We start from the raw sequence: 16,591 nt of genomic DNA, 5'->3' as shown, positions 1-16,591 counted from the left end.
CAACAAGTTCTAGAAGGGGTGTCCACTGCCTGCCTATAGGAGTTCAGAAATGCCAATGTTGGTGGTCTTCTTCATCAAGCTAAAGTCAATCAGCACTTGAAATTCTTTAACTTCAGTGTTTTCAAAGTTCAGGGTAATCTGAATTTGAATAATTTTCTCTCCCAGTACATGGTTTTCTTGACAGTGATCCTCTGTCATGCCTAACTTGCACTCAGCTTGGATTGCAGTCACCCCAGCTGCAGCTCTGTGGAAATAGTTTCCCTGATTTGGAGAATACAGTACCTTGTACAAGTTCAGCTGTTAATTTGAACAATCTGTAGCCTTGCCTGTTTTTGGAACTGGAGTACAAACGGACAATTTCCAATACAATACTGTCCTGTTTTCCAGGTGCTGGTACCTTAATTGCAGCGGCATTACATTATTATTTTGTACGATTTTAAAGAATTCAGTTGCTGTTAAGCAATGCTTTCTAGTATCCATTTAACTTCACTCTCTAGGATCTTTGGTTCTAGTTAGAGAACACATCATTGTATATGTCAGTGATGCTGTTGTCCTTCTTGCCAACTTAATATGTTGTCTATGGAGCTTCAGTGGGGGCACTTCTCTGAATGAATTCTGCAATGTTTTCTTGTCTGTTTCTGTCAGGTCCCTCCCATTTTTGTCTTTTGTCATGTCCATTTTTACCTGGAAGTTTCCCTTAATATAGGTTCAAAGGTAGGTACTAGGCTACTGGCCCAAGGGCCTAAGTAAGCCTAGCCAACAAGGTTCCTTGGCTTACGCCACCCAAGAAAGTTAATTTCCTGTTGAGCAGAGCCACAGAAGTGATCCCCAGGGTGTATTTCCTATTTCCCATCCACTCATCAAGATTTTTCTTGGAGAGTGCTAATGAGGAACTTTGCTTGACATAGATGGGTAGCTTGTTCCAGAGTATGGGAAGTCTCTGGGACAGGAATCTATCCCTCCAGCATGTCCTATTTATTGTGGTGACAGGGTTTAGGTCCCTACAGCGTATAGGTCTGAGGAATTGGGATTTCTTTAGGTGCAGCATGTCCAACAGCTCTGGGTTTGACATAGCTTTATATGTTAGGCAGAGATCACCTCGGAATAAGTGAAATACTGCGGAGTAAAGCTGGAGTTTTTTGAGACGGTCAGTGTAGGGCATCTGTTTAAGGCCAGTAATCCTCTTTATGAGGTACTTCTGTGGCCTTTCCAGCTACTGCAGATGTCTTGTGAGGTACATTCAAAAAGGGGCATTGTACTCTATAATGGGTCTAATGAGTGTCGAGTAGAGGAGAACAATGACCTCTTTTTTTCCTGGATGAGAACCCTTTTGTGATGAGGTGTGCCATGTGGAAGAATTTCCTGACTACTGTGGCAATGTGATTATCAAAGGAGAGACTACTGTCCACCTGGGTCCCAAGGTCTCTTATCACACATTTGGCGTTAAGTAGACTGCTACCTATGTGGTTGTTCATGGATACAGAGTTTTTACCAAAGGGGATGACAATGTACTTTTTGGCATTGAGCTTGAGGCCATGGCTCTGACACCAGGCATCTGTCTCAGTGAGGATCTTCTGTAGGATGTCAACATCATTTGGGGACTCGACTATGGCTCCTAGTTTGCAGTCATCTGCGAACTTCGTTAGCCGAAGACCTTCTGTGTTAGCCTGTACTTCAGAGAAGTAGATATCAAACAGGAGAGGTCCCAGGACTGAACCCTGTGGTACTCCACTTGTCACTGGTTTGAAATCATATTTGGAGTATGCAACTTTTACAGTGTGGGTTCTGTCAGTGAGCCAATTGGCAATCTATCTTATGACGTAAGGATTTATACCTAGTTTAGTGAGTTCATCTATAATTCCAGAATGGGGGATGGTGTTGAAAGCCTTGGCGAGGTCAAGATAGGCTGTGTGAACCACCTTACCCTCGTCTAAAGCTTTGGTGACTGCCTCAAAGAAGTCGATCAGGTTCAGGAGGCATGATCCGCCTTTCACAAACCCGAACTGGGTGGGGTCCAGAGTCTGGAGGTTACCAATGTCCTTGTTTATGAGTTCCATAATAATGCGTTCCATGGCCTTATAGACCAGGCTCGTCAGGCTAATAGGGCAATAGTTCCCGGGAGGCTCCCCCTTTGTGGAGTGGGATAACTGTTGCTGTGTGCCATTCAGTGAGCACAAAGCCTGATATGAGGCTATGACTGATCATGGTCCTTAGGTGGGAGCCCAGTTCATTCTGAAGTTCTTGTAAAACGCAGCCTGTGATGTTGTCCAGTCCCATGGATGCTGGGTTTTTGGCTTTAGAGAGTGCAGCTTTTACTTGAGTAGTTGTGATTACAGGGACTCTGCATTCTTCCTGTATAGATATGGGCACTTTAGGAGGTGAGAGGGGGGTAAAGTTACCACTGAACCTATCTGCCAGGATGTTGGCAATATCAGTTGGTTCTGTAATTGTCATGCCGTTGTGCTGTAACTCAGAGCAGATCTGGGAGTTGCCATTGAGATTCCTGACATAGCTAGAGAATGCTTTGTGGTTGTCCTTAGAATCAGTGGTGATTTTGTTTTCATACCTAGCTTTGGAGGATGTTATAAGGGATCTTAGCTTCTTACTGAGGTTGACCAGGGAGCTCCTCCACTCATGGGATTTTACTCTCTTTTGCAACAGTTTCTTCCTTCTATTGTAGAGTTTGTTTATGGCAGGGGACCACCAGATTGGCTTTCGTTTTTTTAGAGGATAGCGTCTTGGTTCTGTTTGGGATAGCACGATCCATGCACTCGTGTAAGTGCTTATATAGAGTGCATTTGTGTAGGATTCTTCAGTCGTAACTGTATTGTCAATCTGCATGGGCATCATGAAGTTCGCCACTTCTGTCTTAAGAAGCATGAAGTTAGCTTTGGAGATATTATTTACAGTGATTTCCTTAATGGGGGTGGGGGTGAGATGTGGGTATCTAGGGTGATTAGCTTATAGTTGGATCTGACCAACGATGAGTTGACTTCAGGTGTGGAACACCGGTCACTCATGTTGGTAATCACTAGGTCTAGGATACTGTTGCCCCTGATAGGGGTGTGGATAAGTTGATCAAGGGCATTGGAATTTATGAATTCCAGAAAGCGTTGAGTGAAGGAGTTGGTACATGAGTAGTTTTCCCAGTTAATGGTGGGGTGGTTGAAATCACCCATTATTAGGGTGTTTGGTTGAACCCTAATATTTTCCAGTATATCAAGAAAAGAGGAGTGGGAATCCTGGGGCATGGTGGGGGGTCTGTAGCAAGCTACAGTTTGGATTGCAGTTTTGCCCAGAGTTAGTTGCACTTGGATAACCTCCGATAACTCATCTTCTTGAACAGATCCCCTTTCATTCACATTTTATTGTCTTCTTCTTCCAGTTCATTGCATTGCTCATTTATACATCCCTCCTTATCTGCTCCTGCTATTGCTTATGATACTCTGCATTAAAGTTTAACATAACGTACCCTATCCCTATTGTCTTTAGATATCCTTCTTTCCTCAGCCACTTCTAAAGCCTTCACAGCCAGTCATTTTGCCTTCTTAACCTTCATTCTATTTAAATTTATTTTTGCCACATCCTGGTTAATATCTCAAAATTCTGTCCATAGTTCTTCATGCACTCTGTCCACAGTGCTGTATTCCTTATATCTAGTCTTCACCTCCAATAGATGTTCATTTGTAATATTGCTATGCTCAAATCTCACTGGCCAAGATATTTTTTTTCTTGTTTTCTGTAAGCTTAAACTTTGCAGTAAGAATCTGATGGACTGAGACAGTTTCTCTGGATCTTGATTTTGCTGTCTGTATAAAACTGTTTCATCTCTGATTGACAAGAATATTGTTGATCTTATTGTGCCAATGTCCATATGATGGTATCCCTGTGTAAAGCCATATCTTAAGTTGTTGCTAGATAGTGTTTGCTGCGACTTCTGAGCCTTGGCGGAACATTAACAGTCTTTTGCCACTTTATTTTATTATTCAATGGCAAATGTGCCTGTTATTCCAATTGTAATTTTTATAACAGCATTTCAGTCACCTAAAATAAATATATTTTCGGGGGGGGGTCCAAAAGGTGCATGCATCTGTGTTCATCCTTTCTTTGCTGATGTTGAAAACAGCACATAGTGTAAACCACAGGGGCCATCCTCGTTGAATGAATACACCACACAATTCATCTGGTCTAGCCATGAGAGCTGATATTGCCATAGGAAACTTCCAGAATCTCTTCTCTTTGCTGTGAGCACTTTGAGTGTAAAGCGTGTGATTTGCAGGGATGTAATGATAACTTCCTATTTGTCTGTAATACTGGTACATGTGATTCACTCACTGATATTCCTCATTGAACAATTAGTGTCACCGATTTCATTTGGATGCTTCATGATAACCGAAATGACATGGCTGTGTTCTCTGACTTTAAAATGCTGTCTGTGAAGTAGATGAGTTCTATGGTGGCCGTGCTTTGACTGTCTTCTCTGATGGTAATCCTCAACTTTCTGTGTTGCCTGTGGAGTACATGAGTTCTGGGATGGTAGTACTCTGACTTCTCTGATGGTACTCCTCGACTTTCTGTGTTGCCTGTGGAGTACATGACTTCTGTGATGGTAGTAATCTGACTTCTCTGATAGTACTCCTCGACTTTCTATGTTGCCTGTGGAGTACATGAGTTCTGTGATGGTAGCACTCTGACTTCTCTGATGGTACTCCTCGACTTTCTGTGTTGCCTTTGGAGTACATGAGTTCTGTGATGATAGTACTCTGACTTCTCTGATGGTACTCCCCGACTTTCTGTGTTGCCTGTGGAGTACATGAGTTCTGTGATGGTAGTACTCTTACTTCTCTGATGGTACTCCTTGACTTTCTGTGTTGCCTGTGGAGTACATGAGTTCTGTGATGGTAGTACTCTGACTTTTCTAATGGTACTCCTCGACGTTCTGTGTTGCCTGTGGAGTACATGAGTTCTGGGATGGTAGTACTCTGACTTCTCTGATGGTACTCCTCGACTTTCTGTGTTGCCTGTGGAGTGTACATGAGTTCTGGGATGGTAGTACTCTGACTTCTCTGATGGTACTCCTCGACTTTCTGTGTTGCCTGTAGAGTACATGAGTTCTGTGATGGTAGTACTCTGACTTCTCTGATGGTACTCCTCGACTTTCTGTGTTGCCTGTGGAGTACATGAGTTCTGTGATGGTAGTACTCTGACTTTTCTAATGGTACTCCTCGACTTTCTGTGTTGCCTGTGGAGTACATGACTTCTCTGATGGTACTCCTCGACTTTCTGTGCTGCCTGTGGAGTACATGAGTTCTGGGATGGTAGTATTCTGACTTCTCTGATGGTACTCCTTAACGTTTTGTGTTGCCTGTGGAGTACATGAGTTCTGTGATGATAGTACTCTGACTTCTCTGATGGTACTCCTCGACTTTCTGTGTTGCCTGTGGAGTACATGAGTTCTGTGATGGTAGTACTCTGACTTCTCTGATGGTACTCCCTGACTTTCTGTGTTGCCTGTGGAGTACATGACTTCTGTGATGGTAGTACTCTGACTTCTCTGATGGTACTCCTCGACTTTCTGTGTTGCCTGTGGAGTACATGAGTTCTGGGATGGTAGTACTCTGACTTCTCTGGTGGTACTCTTCAACGTTCTGTGTTGCTTGTGGAGTACATGAGTTTTGTGATGGTAGTATTCTGACTTCTCTGATAGTACTCCTTGACTTTCTGTGTTGTCTGTGGAGTACATGAGTTCTGTGATGGTAGTACTCTGACTTTTCTAATGGTACTCCTCGACGTTCTGTGTTGCCTGTGGAGTACATGAGTTCTGTGATGGTAGTACTCTGACTTCTCTGATGGTACTCCTCGACTTTCTGTGTTGCCTGTGGAGTACATGAGTTCTGGGATGGTAGTACTCTGACTTCTCTGATGGTATTACACTTTTTTACAGTGTTCTCTGTGTCATCATGTACACCTGATTCACTGACTGCTTTTATTTCAAATGCTAAGTAAGTCCCCATAACATCTTTTCTGAGATTTCTTCAGTGATGTACTGCATTTCAGTGTAGTGTAGCAAAGTGGGCAGGTTACTTCTTGAGGTGATTTTCTGTTTTTAGGGCCTCATCATTTTTTGTTCAGGTCTTTGAGGCTGAGCACATATTGGCCAATGTCTGCACTGCTGTCTAGGAAAGTACAGAGATCCTTTTCCAAGTTTACATCCTCCCATTCTGACCCAAACAAAACTGTTACAATTTTCAATATACTTTTCAGTGTCACTGAAAGCTTCATCAGAAGTATGTCAAACAAAAACTCACAGTACACTTCTTTTTTGTTTTATTATCTATGGTAACTATGAGTATACCCAAAATAAATAACTCATGAACATCTATGCAGTATGGAATGCCACACCTCTAGCAGCCTACACAAAGCTTGGATTACACAGTATTTTCTAAAAAACTAAACTTAAAAAGCATAAGAAAAACAAATGTAAATACTTTGCTAGCTTTAAAGGGTATTAAAATGTATAAATAGCAATTATATCAGTAAGAAGTATTCTTTATTGTGATAGTACTACTTTAATAGTCTTTTCATAAATGCTGTAGTATATTATAATGTATACAGACACAGAATTATATTTTTGCTAAACTTTCACAACATGTCAAGTCCTGAAACCACTCAACCTAGACATATATTGTTCAAAAAATGTTCAGACATAACCTATAACATGGCAGCAAAAAATTCCTCTTTGAGCACATGTATCATGAGATATGTGTACAAATATGAAAACATATGCTTAATTGCTCAAATAGCAAGATACATAACACTGAATCTCTCTCAAGATGTGCATCTTAGTGCAAAACAGTTTTCTTTAACAACTTCAAAATGTTTCATCTGATGCATGCAACATTTTGTAACTCAATTGTTTTTGAAGTTTTAAATATAAATACTTATATGCAGCAGATTTAATATTTTGAGTAACAGCTAAGGCAAATGAATGTATAATGATATGTAAATGAGAACTAACTGATAATTCTATGACCTTCTTATGTACATAAGGCAGTTTTCTCACCTCTGTATGATTCATAATTGTTTTACACACATATATATATCTATATCTATATCTATATATATATCTATATATATATCTATATATATATCTATATATATATCTATATATATACATATATATATGGTCCCCTACACATGGTCAAAATCCCACAAAGTTGAGACCTATATGGCCAAGACCATATGTCTGACTTTTAAAATCCCGACCATGTGTAATGGACATCTCCGTACAGTGCGCAATGGAAAGAGTTCCATTGCTGCACTGTAGTGCGATCTTGGAGTTGGTATATTTAAGTTATGGGGGTTTGGGGGATGTAGCCCCCCTGCTAACACTTAGAAAGTGAGTTACTGTTGTTTTCTTTTTTTTTGTTACATGTTCGAAATTGCGGAAGTCGAACATATGGTCTCGGCCATATGGGTTTCGGCTTTCTGCAATTTTGATCATGTCTAGTAGACCCATATATATATATATATATATATATATATATATATATATATATATGTATATATATATATATATATATATATATATATATATATATATGTATATGTGTATATATATATATATATATATATATATATACATATACATAAATATATATATGTATATATATGTATGTATATATGTATATATATATATATATATATATATATATATACATATATATATATATATACATATATATATATATATATACATATATATACATATACATATATATGCACTAATAGTTTATAATAGATGAACTACTACTTTTTCTATCTACTTTGCAATCCAGATGCTTACTGTATCTTCTAGCTTGACTATTTCTCCTTAGTGAACTGCATATCTAGACCACACCATAACCGTGTGTGTCTAGTGGCACTTGCTGGCCATGAAGGTGCAAATATAGACAAAGAATGCATTATTTCAATTTTGCTGAGCAAGAAATTCTTGATAGCTTTCAAGTAAGTGGGCAGGAATTCAGTATGGGCTTTACTGACTTCTATAGCCCACAGAGAAGGACTGGCGAAGATGATTGGTCTTCCTGTACTTGTGGACACCAGGGTGTAGCCCTCACCATACTTGGCACAGTGACCCTCTAGAGACAATGTGGGGACATCCTGGGTGTTTCTCAGGCTTCTGCCTTGGGTATACTACATTAGCTCCTTGATATTTTCTTAGTAAATGAGGATCTGTATATTTATTTATCTGTCTGTTTTACCTCAGGAGAGAACTTAAACCACAAGTGCCTTGTACGAGGTGGTACATTTTCCTGAGGTACTTGATGTAATGCACTGCACACATTTTGCCATTAAGCCCCATCTGGACCATGGAGGGGGCAGTTACCAAAGCAGCAAGGGCTACCATTCCACCAACTGCCAGGAAGTGTGTGAAGCATAGAAGCCTTTATAACCCTAAAAAATATTGACATCTGTAATATTGTTCAAACATGGTTTCACTGCAATGCTAGCTCACTCTGAGGATTTACTGCATGACACTCATTCTTACCTTGTACTGAGTATATCTCTGTGAGTATATGTATTCTTGTGCAGTTTCACAGAAGTCAAGATTTATAAGGCAAGATCACAACCTCAAAGTTTAACATCCTATCAACTATCAGCAAGATCTCTTACCATATCTCAACCAACTACAGAACATTATGACTCAAACTAAAAATATAGAAAATTGTACCCTTAAATCATGTGCTGGCACAGACATTCATTCATCCAGTGCCACCTCTACAATCTGCAATAAAGTGTCATTCTACAACACAGTATTCAGTGCACATCTGTCATATGTTTCACTGTGTCTGACACTGAGCTGCTTATATCCCAATGAGTGCAAATATAGGTTTGTAGATTAAGGCAATACACGGCTTAAAAGATACACCCTGTTTCAAATTTGAAAAAGACCAAATCACCTGTCTCACAGCTAATACTTGTGCTATATGGGTCTTACTAAATTTGCAAAAATGAATAATATATTTTCTCAGAAGAGGAACTGTATGACTCCAGTCTTGATGGGTCACGTCTTCAGCAGCTGAAAATTGAAATGTATCTCTGTCTTCTACTGTGTTGTTCATATTTTATAGCTTCAATATCTGCAGCTTTCAGTCATTTGATAGTTTCAGTTCTAAATGTCAGTATCCTTTAACAAATCCATCCTTGAACTCTGTGTGTACATATGCATTCTATAGTGAATTTTTAAAGTCTGACAACTGGTTACACTCCAAAAACATGTTGCCAGTTACCTTTTTCTTTCCCAGCTATCTTAACGGCAGCCATGCAGAATATTATCATGATTAGTTAATATTATATTCATAAAGCAGCAGAAAGTATCCTAAGAACTAAGGATTAGGAAATGTTGTCCACTATTGCACTTTTCTTCCTTTTCTGCAACTTAATCTTTAACTAAGCCCTTCTCTCTCAGACACAGTACATTTACCTTCAAAATTCATGCTTCCAGTCCCTTTCCTTAATGCCTTTTCTAACATCCCTTTGGTGTCTACCCATTTTCATTCTGTGCTCCTTCAGAGGTAAAAGTGTCTTACTTATATCTAACGATGGCCCTTTAATAAACATCACATTTTAGAAACATCTCAACAATCTTTACTCAGTGTACCCAGTTACTTTCTCCAGTTTGTTTTAACCATTTGTTTGTTAGCTTGTTTGATTATTCTGCTGTAACTGAAAGTCACCATATTAAGGTAACCCCAGACAGCTAAAACACGTACATCTGTATGCTATAAAAATCACATAGTATAACAGAGAAAAACTTTAACAAATGTATGTTGCAAGCACAATAAAGCAGTTACCGTCACTTTGAATATTTCAGCACTAGTGCTCTTTATTCCCCCACTGTGCAGAATAGGTGTTCTGAATACATACAGTCATTTCCTTCAATTCCTTCAAAATATTGGCACTTTTTACATTAATATTTCTAAGAGCCTGATATTTCTACATTCACATGAATATGTTCTGTTCCTCTCTTCTGAGATTATATACTTGTTCCTATATTAAAGGAAGTGAAGCACAGAAGACATTCATGCGAATACAAAAAAAAATGTCATGGTCTGAGAAAGATTTAATTTATTGCTAAAAGTGCTGACGGAATTTAAGCAGAACTTAAAATAACAGGTCATAAGGGTCTCTCAACTGTACCACTTTTGTGCTTCTTTCAAATCCTGTTTAAGGAAAAGAAAACTAAAGGTCTCTGAACTCACTTGCAAATTGCAGTTCCTTTTTTGCAGATTCCTGGACACTGCACAAAGGTCCAAAATCATGGACAATTTTAAAATACTCTAATTCCCTTAAAAAGTTAGAACAAATTTTGTATCAAATGCATTTTCTAAATAATAACTATGCAATTCTAATGTCTGGCTTTTACAGACTTACCAAAAACTCAAAAAAAATCATGAGGTTCACAGGAAAAAAGACAAAATCAGAGATGCTCTTGTAAATTCTGAAGAACCGAGAGATTTGTATGGAAACTGAGAGAAACTTCAGTGGTATATACAAACACAGCATTTATTCTAGAAATAAATCTTCTTTCTCTTGTGTCCTTGATCAGAAGGACATCCAAAAATGCAATTTGTTCCCGATTCATTTCACTAGTAAATCTCAAAAAATGGTACTTTGATTTAAAAATTCCACAAATTTTGGAATTTTCTCTTCCTCATCCTTCCACAGTATAAAGATGTCATCCAAAAATCGGGTGCAAAATGTACATCCTCTAAACCATTCAGATGTGAACAAGATGTTTCTCTCCCATTGTAGCATTACTATGTTAGCATAAAGACCACGGACATGCAACCCCCATCACCACACCACATTTTTGCAAAAACAATTGTCCGTTGAACCAAATGAAATTGTTTTTTAGGACTATATCTAATAGGATTTCGTAAATACTTCTCTGATCTTGAGGAATGGCACGTCCCAAAAAAAAATCAACAAACCATTCCATTCCTATCTCATGTGGAATACAAGTGTAAAGATCTTTTACATCAGCTGTCAGAAGATGAAATTCTCCTGAAATCATATTTTATCAGTTTGGGCTAAAAATTCCCATGAGTCCTGGCAGATATGATCTTCTGTAATTACTAGATGTTTCAATTTAGTGTCAATGTATTTAGCGATTGGATAGGTAATGGATCCTTGGCCATCTACTATTAGACATAGTGGTGGATTAGTAACACATTTATGTATTTTGGGTATGCCAAAGATGGTTGCCGTTTTAGAGAAAGATACATTCAAATAGTTATAATCCTCCAAATTAATTTGACCACTAATTGATAAATCTTCCAAATTAGTTTTTATATATCTATAAGCTTGGTGCATCTTGTTGATAGAAACTTTTTCATATGTCTCTTCAGTCAACAATGTATGCATTTCTTCATTATACTCAGATTTGTCCATCACCACCAGACCTCTTGTCTGGTGTCATAAATCGAGAGTTACAACTGGTAATTGTAGAGAGAATATCCCTTTCATCCTTAGATTGAATTTCTGTGTATTCCCAGTCATCCTCACCTCATGCATACTTCTAATATCTAATTCATACAGCCTTTCAAATAAATTTAGTGTTGAGTGTATAGGAGGATTAAATGTACTTGAAACTTGTAATGGGGCTAGTGGTGTATATAGTTCTTGAAACATCAACCAAAAATTTAGTTTCTGAATATACTCTTTCAAATCCAAGAGCGTGTTCCCCACGTTCATATGTTTTGCTGGAACAAAGGTTGCCCCCCCAGAGATTAAATCACCATATGTGTGGTGTTGAAGCAATAACAGGAAAAACTGTAAATTTTAAAATCTTCTGCAGAATTTGTTATAATGACAGGGCTGTGAGAATTAGGATTGTAAGATGCCCTTATTTCTATCGGCCCCTCCCCCATCCGCATTGGTTCTGGAATTGGGACCTTGTTGTTCTGAAATTGCTCCGCTGATTGGCTTGGAAGTTGTTCCTCTCCTCTATTCTCTTTGACCTCCTTTGGGCTGCTGTTTCATATGATTCTAAAAAATATTCATCTTCATCAACTTCCCCTTCATCTGTATTTAAAACAGCCCTCCTGTCGTCCGAATTAAATGTTTTCTGTCCCCATTGTCGGGAAGTAGGTGGAGGAGGGTATGATTTTCCATTATTATACTGAAATCTGTCCCTTTCCAATTTTTTTATTTTCTGCTTTTTTATACTGTTAACCTTTATATCTATACTTTTAAAAATATGTACATAGTCATAGTGGACCTCTTGATAGTTGAAGCCTTTAGTAATCTCAGTGTCTAAATGGTTAATTTCAGTAATCAGTGTTTCGATAGTTTTCTTATTATGATAGATTAGCAATTCCATATATTCAACACCATGTTTGTCAAATAAGACTAGCAATTCATTATGTAGTACTGAATGTCGAACTAGGCCTGTAGGAAAACGCCACATCCTAAGACCCTTAGGAACAATCTTGTTACGAATACATTCAGCAAAAGATTCATTTTTCCAATTGCAGCTTCCTAACCTGTTGTGCGAGAAAGTGAACCACTCTTTTCCCAACTGTAGTGCGATCTTGGAGTTGGTATATTTAGTTGGGGTGTGTTGGATGGCGTGGTTTGGGTTTTCTTTCTTTTTGGGTAAGTGGTTACCTACCCTGGGAAGATCTTCGTAGTTCCAGTCCTTCGAAGAGGTGGGCTTTGATATTTTCAGCATTGACAAAATGGGATTCGATATTATGGCACTTCAACAAAATAAGGTAAACCCATACACATACACACACACACAAACACTTTAAAAAGTGGATACTGAAGAACATTTAGCTAAAATGATTGAATTAAAACAAAATGATGTTATACTTTTGTCAAACTATTCTATATGGTACTATAGCAATCTCTACAAGTAACATAATACAAAAATATAGATCACAATAATTGGTGATTGATTAAATATATAAAGCAACATATTTCCTTGAAAATAAAAGAATTCATAGAACAAGAAAAAGACATATTAATCATCATTGCAATATATAAATTCTATATTGGGAGGAAAGATGCACTCTACATATTTTATATCAAAGCTATATAAAATAGATTTAATAAAGTAAATAAATATAGAAGAATCATACTAGAATTACATCTGTCAAAGTAACTGTCCAGCATTCTCAGAAAATGACAAGTATTAATAGTAAAGCATCCAAAAATGACAATTTCATCTTTATCTTGGATTTTTCCCTTGGAAATTCTTACATAGAACATTTCTTACCCTGTATATGATTGGAAAAATGTTTAGTAAGTATGATACTGGGCATGTAATTCTTTAGTAATAGCAGACTAGCAACATATGTGTTTCCAAATGTATATTTATGAAAGAATTTTGACAAATTCCAAAGCTTTGCATAGGTACTGTGAGCAGATAATTTTATTATAACTAAATATTTGATATTATTTAATAATCCAATCCCTAGATGTGTTCAGAAATTTCAATATCCTCTCATTTGGTGATCTTTAACAATAGTTAAGAAAGGAATACCAAATAATTGGAAGAAAAAATATTCACAATGTTTTGATCAAATTGTATATATTATCATTGGTACATTTATTTATTTATTTACTTACTTATTTACGTTGTTGATAAATGTAAGCTAAGACAGTAAGCAGAGGCCTTACAAGTAAGAATAAATGCAATGTATAAAGAATTGCACTATAAGTTCAAAAAATAAACAATACAGGAGAATAACAGGTATAATGTGCTAAATTAAACAATCATGGAAGCAATATTTTAATATTTATATTGTCATATTTACAATAACAGTGCTTATAGAATAAAAATTAATTGTAGGAAAAAGGAAATGAGTACTGTTGAAGATATAATAAAAGGAGTAACTGGGTTATGTAAGATGGCTGAAAGATATACAAAAATGGGATAGGATTTTTTTAGCATGACTATTGTTTAGGTGAGAAAGAGAGTGTTAGTAGGATGTTTCTGTGAGGTTACAGGAATATAGCAGTGGAACAGCAGTTTTTATATGTAACACATATTTTCAGTTGGTGCAAGGATGTTGTTTATTGTAGAGTAGATAGGTCTTTAAAAGTTGCACTCACAAGTCATAAGATAAAAAATCAACTTCTTTAAATTATAAATATGGGACGAAGTTGCAAATAGCATTAGAAAAATATGACAATAACTTTGTGATCAAATGTAAAGAAGTAAAGGTCTATATCACTTATTTTAGAAGTACAGAACAATAAATTTGTGCAAACTTTCTAAATAGTTATATAAGTTAGATATGATAAATTGTTAAATATTTATTGTATATTCATAAACATATAAAAAAAATGCTACGTACAGCACACTAATACAGTTTTCATTTTGGTTCAACTTTTGCTTAATGCATTTATCATCTGTTAACCAGTAAGTAGACTAGTCAGAGGAAAGTTTTTAGCTGTAAAAGTCAAAGGGCAGCAAGTCAAAAACGTATCGCACATCATTAAATAGCATACAGTAGTCGATGTACATTAACTTGGTAAATTGTTATTTGTAATGCACTGGAGGAAACCAGACTAATTTTACTAAACAGTATACACCTATGCACTGGACGAGGATAGACTAATTTAACTAAACGGTACATAACTATGCTTGCACACAATTTACTTATCAGTAATTAATTTAGTATTAAAAAGGTATTGGGAAATTAGTGGTGGAGAAACTGAGAAAATAAAGAATGTGTTGCATGTATACTGGCAGATTTCTGTGAAATGAGTAACAAATACTACTCAAAACAGATGTCGTGGGCTGACTTCTGATATGAGAGGGCAGAGATTTCCAAACAAATGAAATAATGTCTATGGACCAGTTGCCTCAAAGGGAAATGTCTATCTTTATGCAGAGTGTTTGTGGAATTTTGTAAGATACAGTGATAAAGTCTTGGGTGTAAGAAATTTATGAAGTAACAGGAGTGAGGCAGAGAAGCAATCCTGGATGGGGCACCAGTCCATCACAGCGCACACACACACACACACACACACACACACACACACACACACACACACACACACACACACACACACACACACACACACACACCACAATGCATGCACACTTGTCATGCTTTTGGGCTGAAGCAGGACAATGGAACTCCCAATAAATGTCCACTGCCCAGTCACAAGGATATGCAGACTCTACAAGGAAGGAATTCCTTGTGAGAATAAAACTGGAGAACCAAGCATTGCTCTGAAATTTCACATTGTGAAGTGCATCATCATATACCTCTCCACTTCCAAACATTAAAAATCATAGCAGAGGATCAGAAAAGGAAGCATTTTCTTATTTTTTGCAACAGAATGTTTTTATATACTAGACCATGTATAGTTAGCGACAGGGCATCATTGTATACACATATTTTATATACTTTATAAGGTATGTATCTCTAGAAAGGACTGATGTTATGAGGAACATCAGTAATCCAGAAGGTGCAAGGGCAATTATGAAGCCAAAAGCATGGTGCTATGCCTAAATCATAGCTGTTGATAGGTATACATTATAATTCTAGCTATCAAAATCCCTCTGTAGCTGGGGACATTATGTTTTGGGAGTGTAATAATTTGGCAGATTTAAAAAATTTTAAAAAATTCCCTACAAAGTACTCTGTCAGAAATACTGGGAGACCAAATGTGTGTAAATAAGGAAATGACATTTTTTGAGTTGGGACACAGGATCTGAAATACCTAGGCATTGTGTTGGCTGCCAAAAAAAGCAATTACTAAAGACACTGTATTGAATATTATAATGATCACAAAAGTACTGGAAGAGTGATCTTCAGAAATGGGAATAAGCAAAGTATATAAAATAAAATGGAAATTGCGGGAACATTACATGCAGAATAATGTTCAGGTGCAGAAGGAGTGGGGTTTAATGAAAGGCAGTAATTCAATAATTTATGCAATGTTAGCAGTTACAGAAAAAGAAAAGATGTGCGATACATAATGTATGTAAATGCAAAAATGTTACGATAGTTTGTTTTCTTTTCTGTTAATTATATGTTTGCCTAAGTCTTTAGTGATAATAAAGGTGTTTTAAAAATCCCTCGGTACTACAGAGAAGTGGCAAATTTCCAAATTGCCCAAACTCAGTTTATAAGTATTTTTATATAACCGACGAACAAACATTAAAAGCATCACTGCACTTCATTTCACTGTATTTTGCGTTTCAAGTCTGATGCATTTTGCCACGCATTTCGGTGAAGACACTTTGGGAGACATTGATCTTCGTTGGCACAACTATAAGAATATGGAAGTCAAGATTAACTATTTAATCACGAAAAGGGGCAGGGGCCGTAGGGCACAGGGTGTGACATGTTTCAGATGTCTTTTTTGAATGCAACATTTGTTTCAGCTTATTATTCGTCCTTAATCAAAAACTTTTTTTTCTCATTTTTACTGACTATGCACATACCTCCGAGCTAATTACCTCTTTCAGGGATGTCGATATACACGTCTCTAAAGTATTTAAAGTATCATTCCGGATCAATAGTTTACCTATCATACCTGAACATTTTTGTATTTCATG

At 37.0% G+C, this 16,591-nt stretch overlaps 1 protein-coding gene across 1 annotated transcript in view; it reads right to left on the bottom strand.

Moving 5' to 3' along the window:
• Window positions 1–4,387, bottom strand: part of LOC122814927 (histidine-rich glycoprotein-like) — a 117,421-nt gene extending 113,034 nt beyond the window's left edge. The window contains exon 1 of the mRNA XM_044087189.1: window positions 4,336–4,387. Coding sequence (XP_043943124.1) covers window positions 4,336–4,387 — 52 coding nt within the window. The remainder of the gene's footprint in view (window positions 1–4,335) is intronic.
• Between the last annotated feature and the right edge of the window lie 12,204 nt (window positions 4,388–16,591).

The sequence above is a fragment of the Protopterus annectens genome, chromosome 11.part0 (genome assembly GCF_019279795.1).
Source record: "Protopterus annectens isolate FY-2018-M chromosome 11.part0, PAN1.0, whole genome shotgun sequence".
NCBI classification, from domain to species: Eukaryota; Metazoa; Chordata; order Ceratodontiformes; family Protopteridae; genus Protopterus; species Protopterus annectens.
This window is presented reverse-complemented; position numbering and strand designations above follow the sequence as displayed.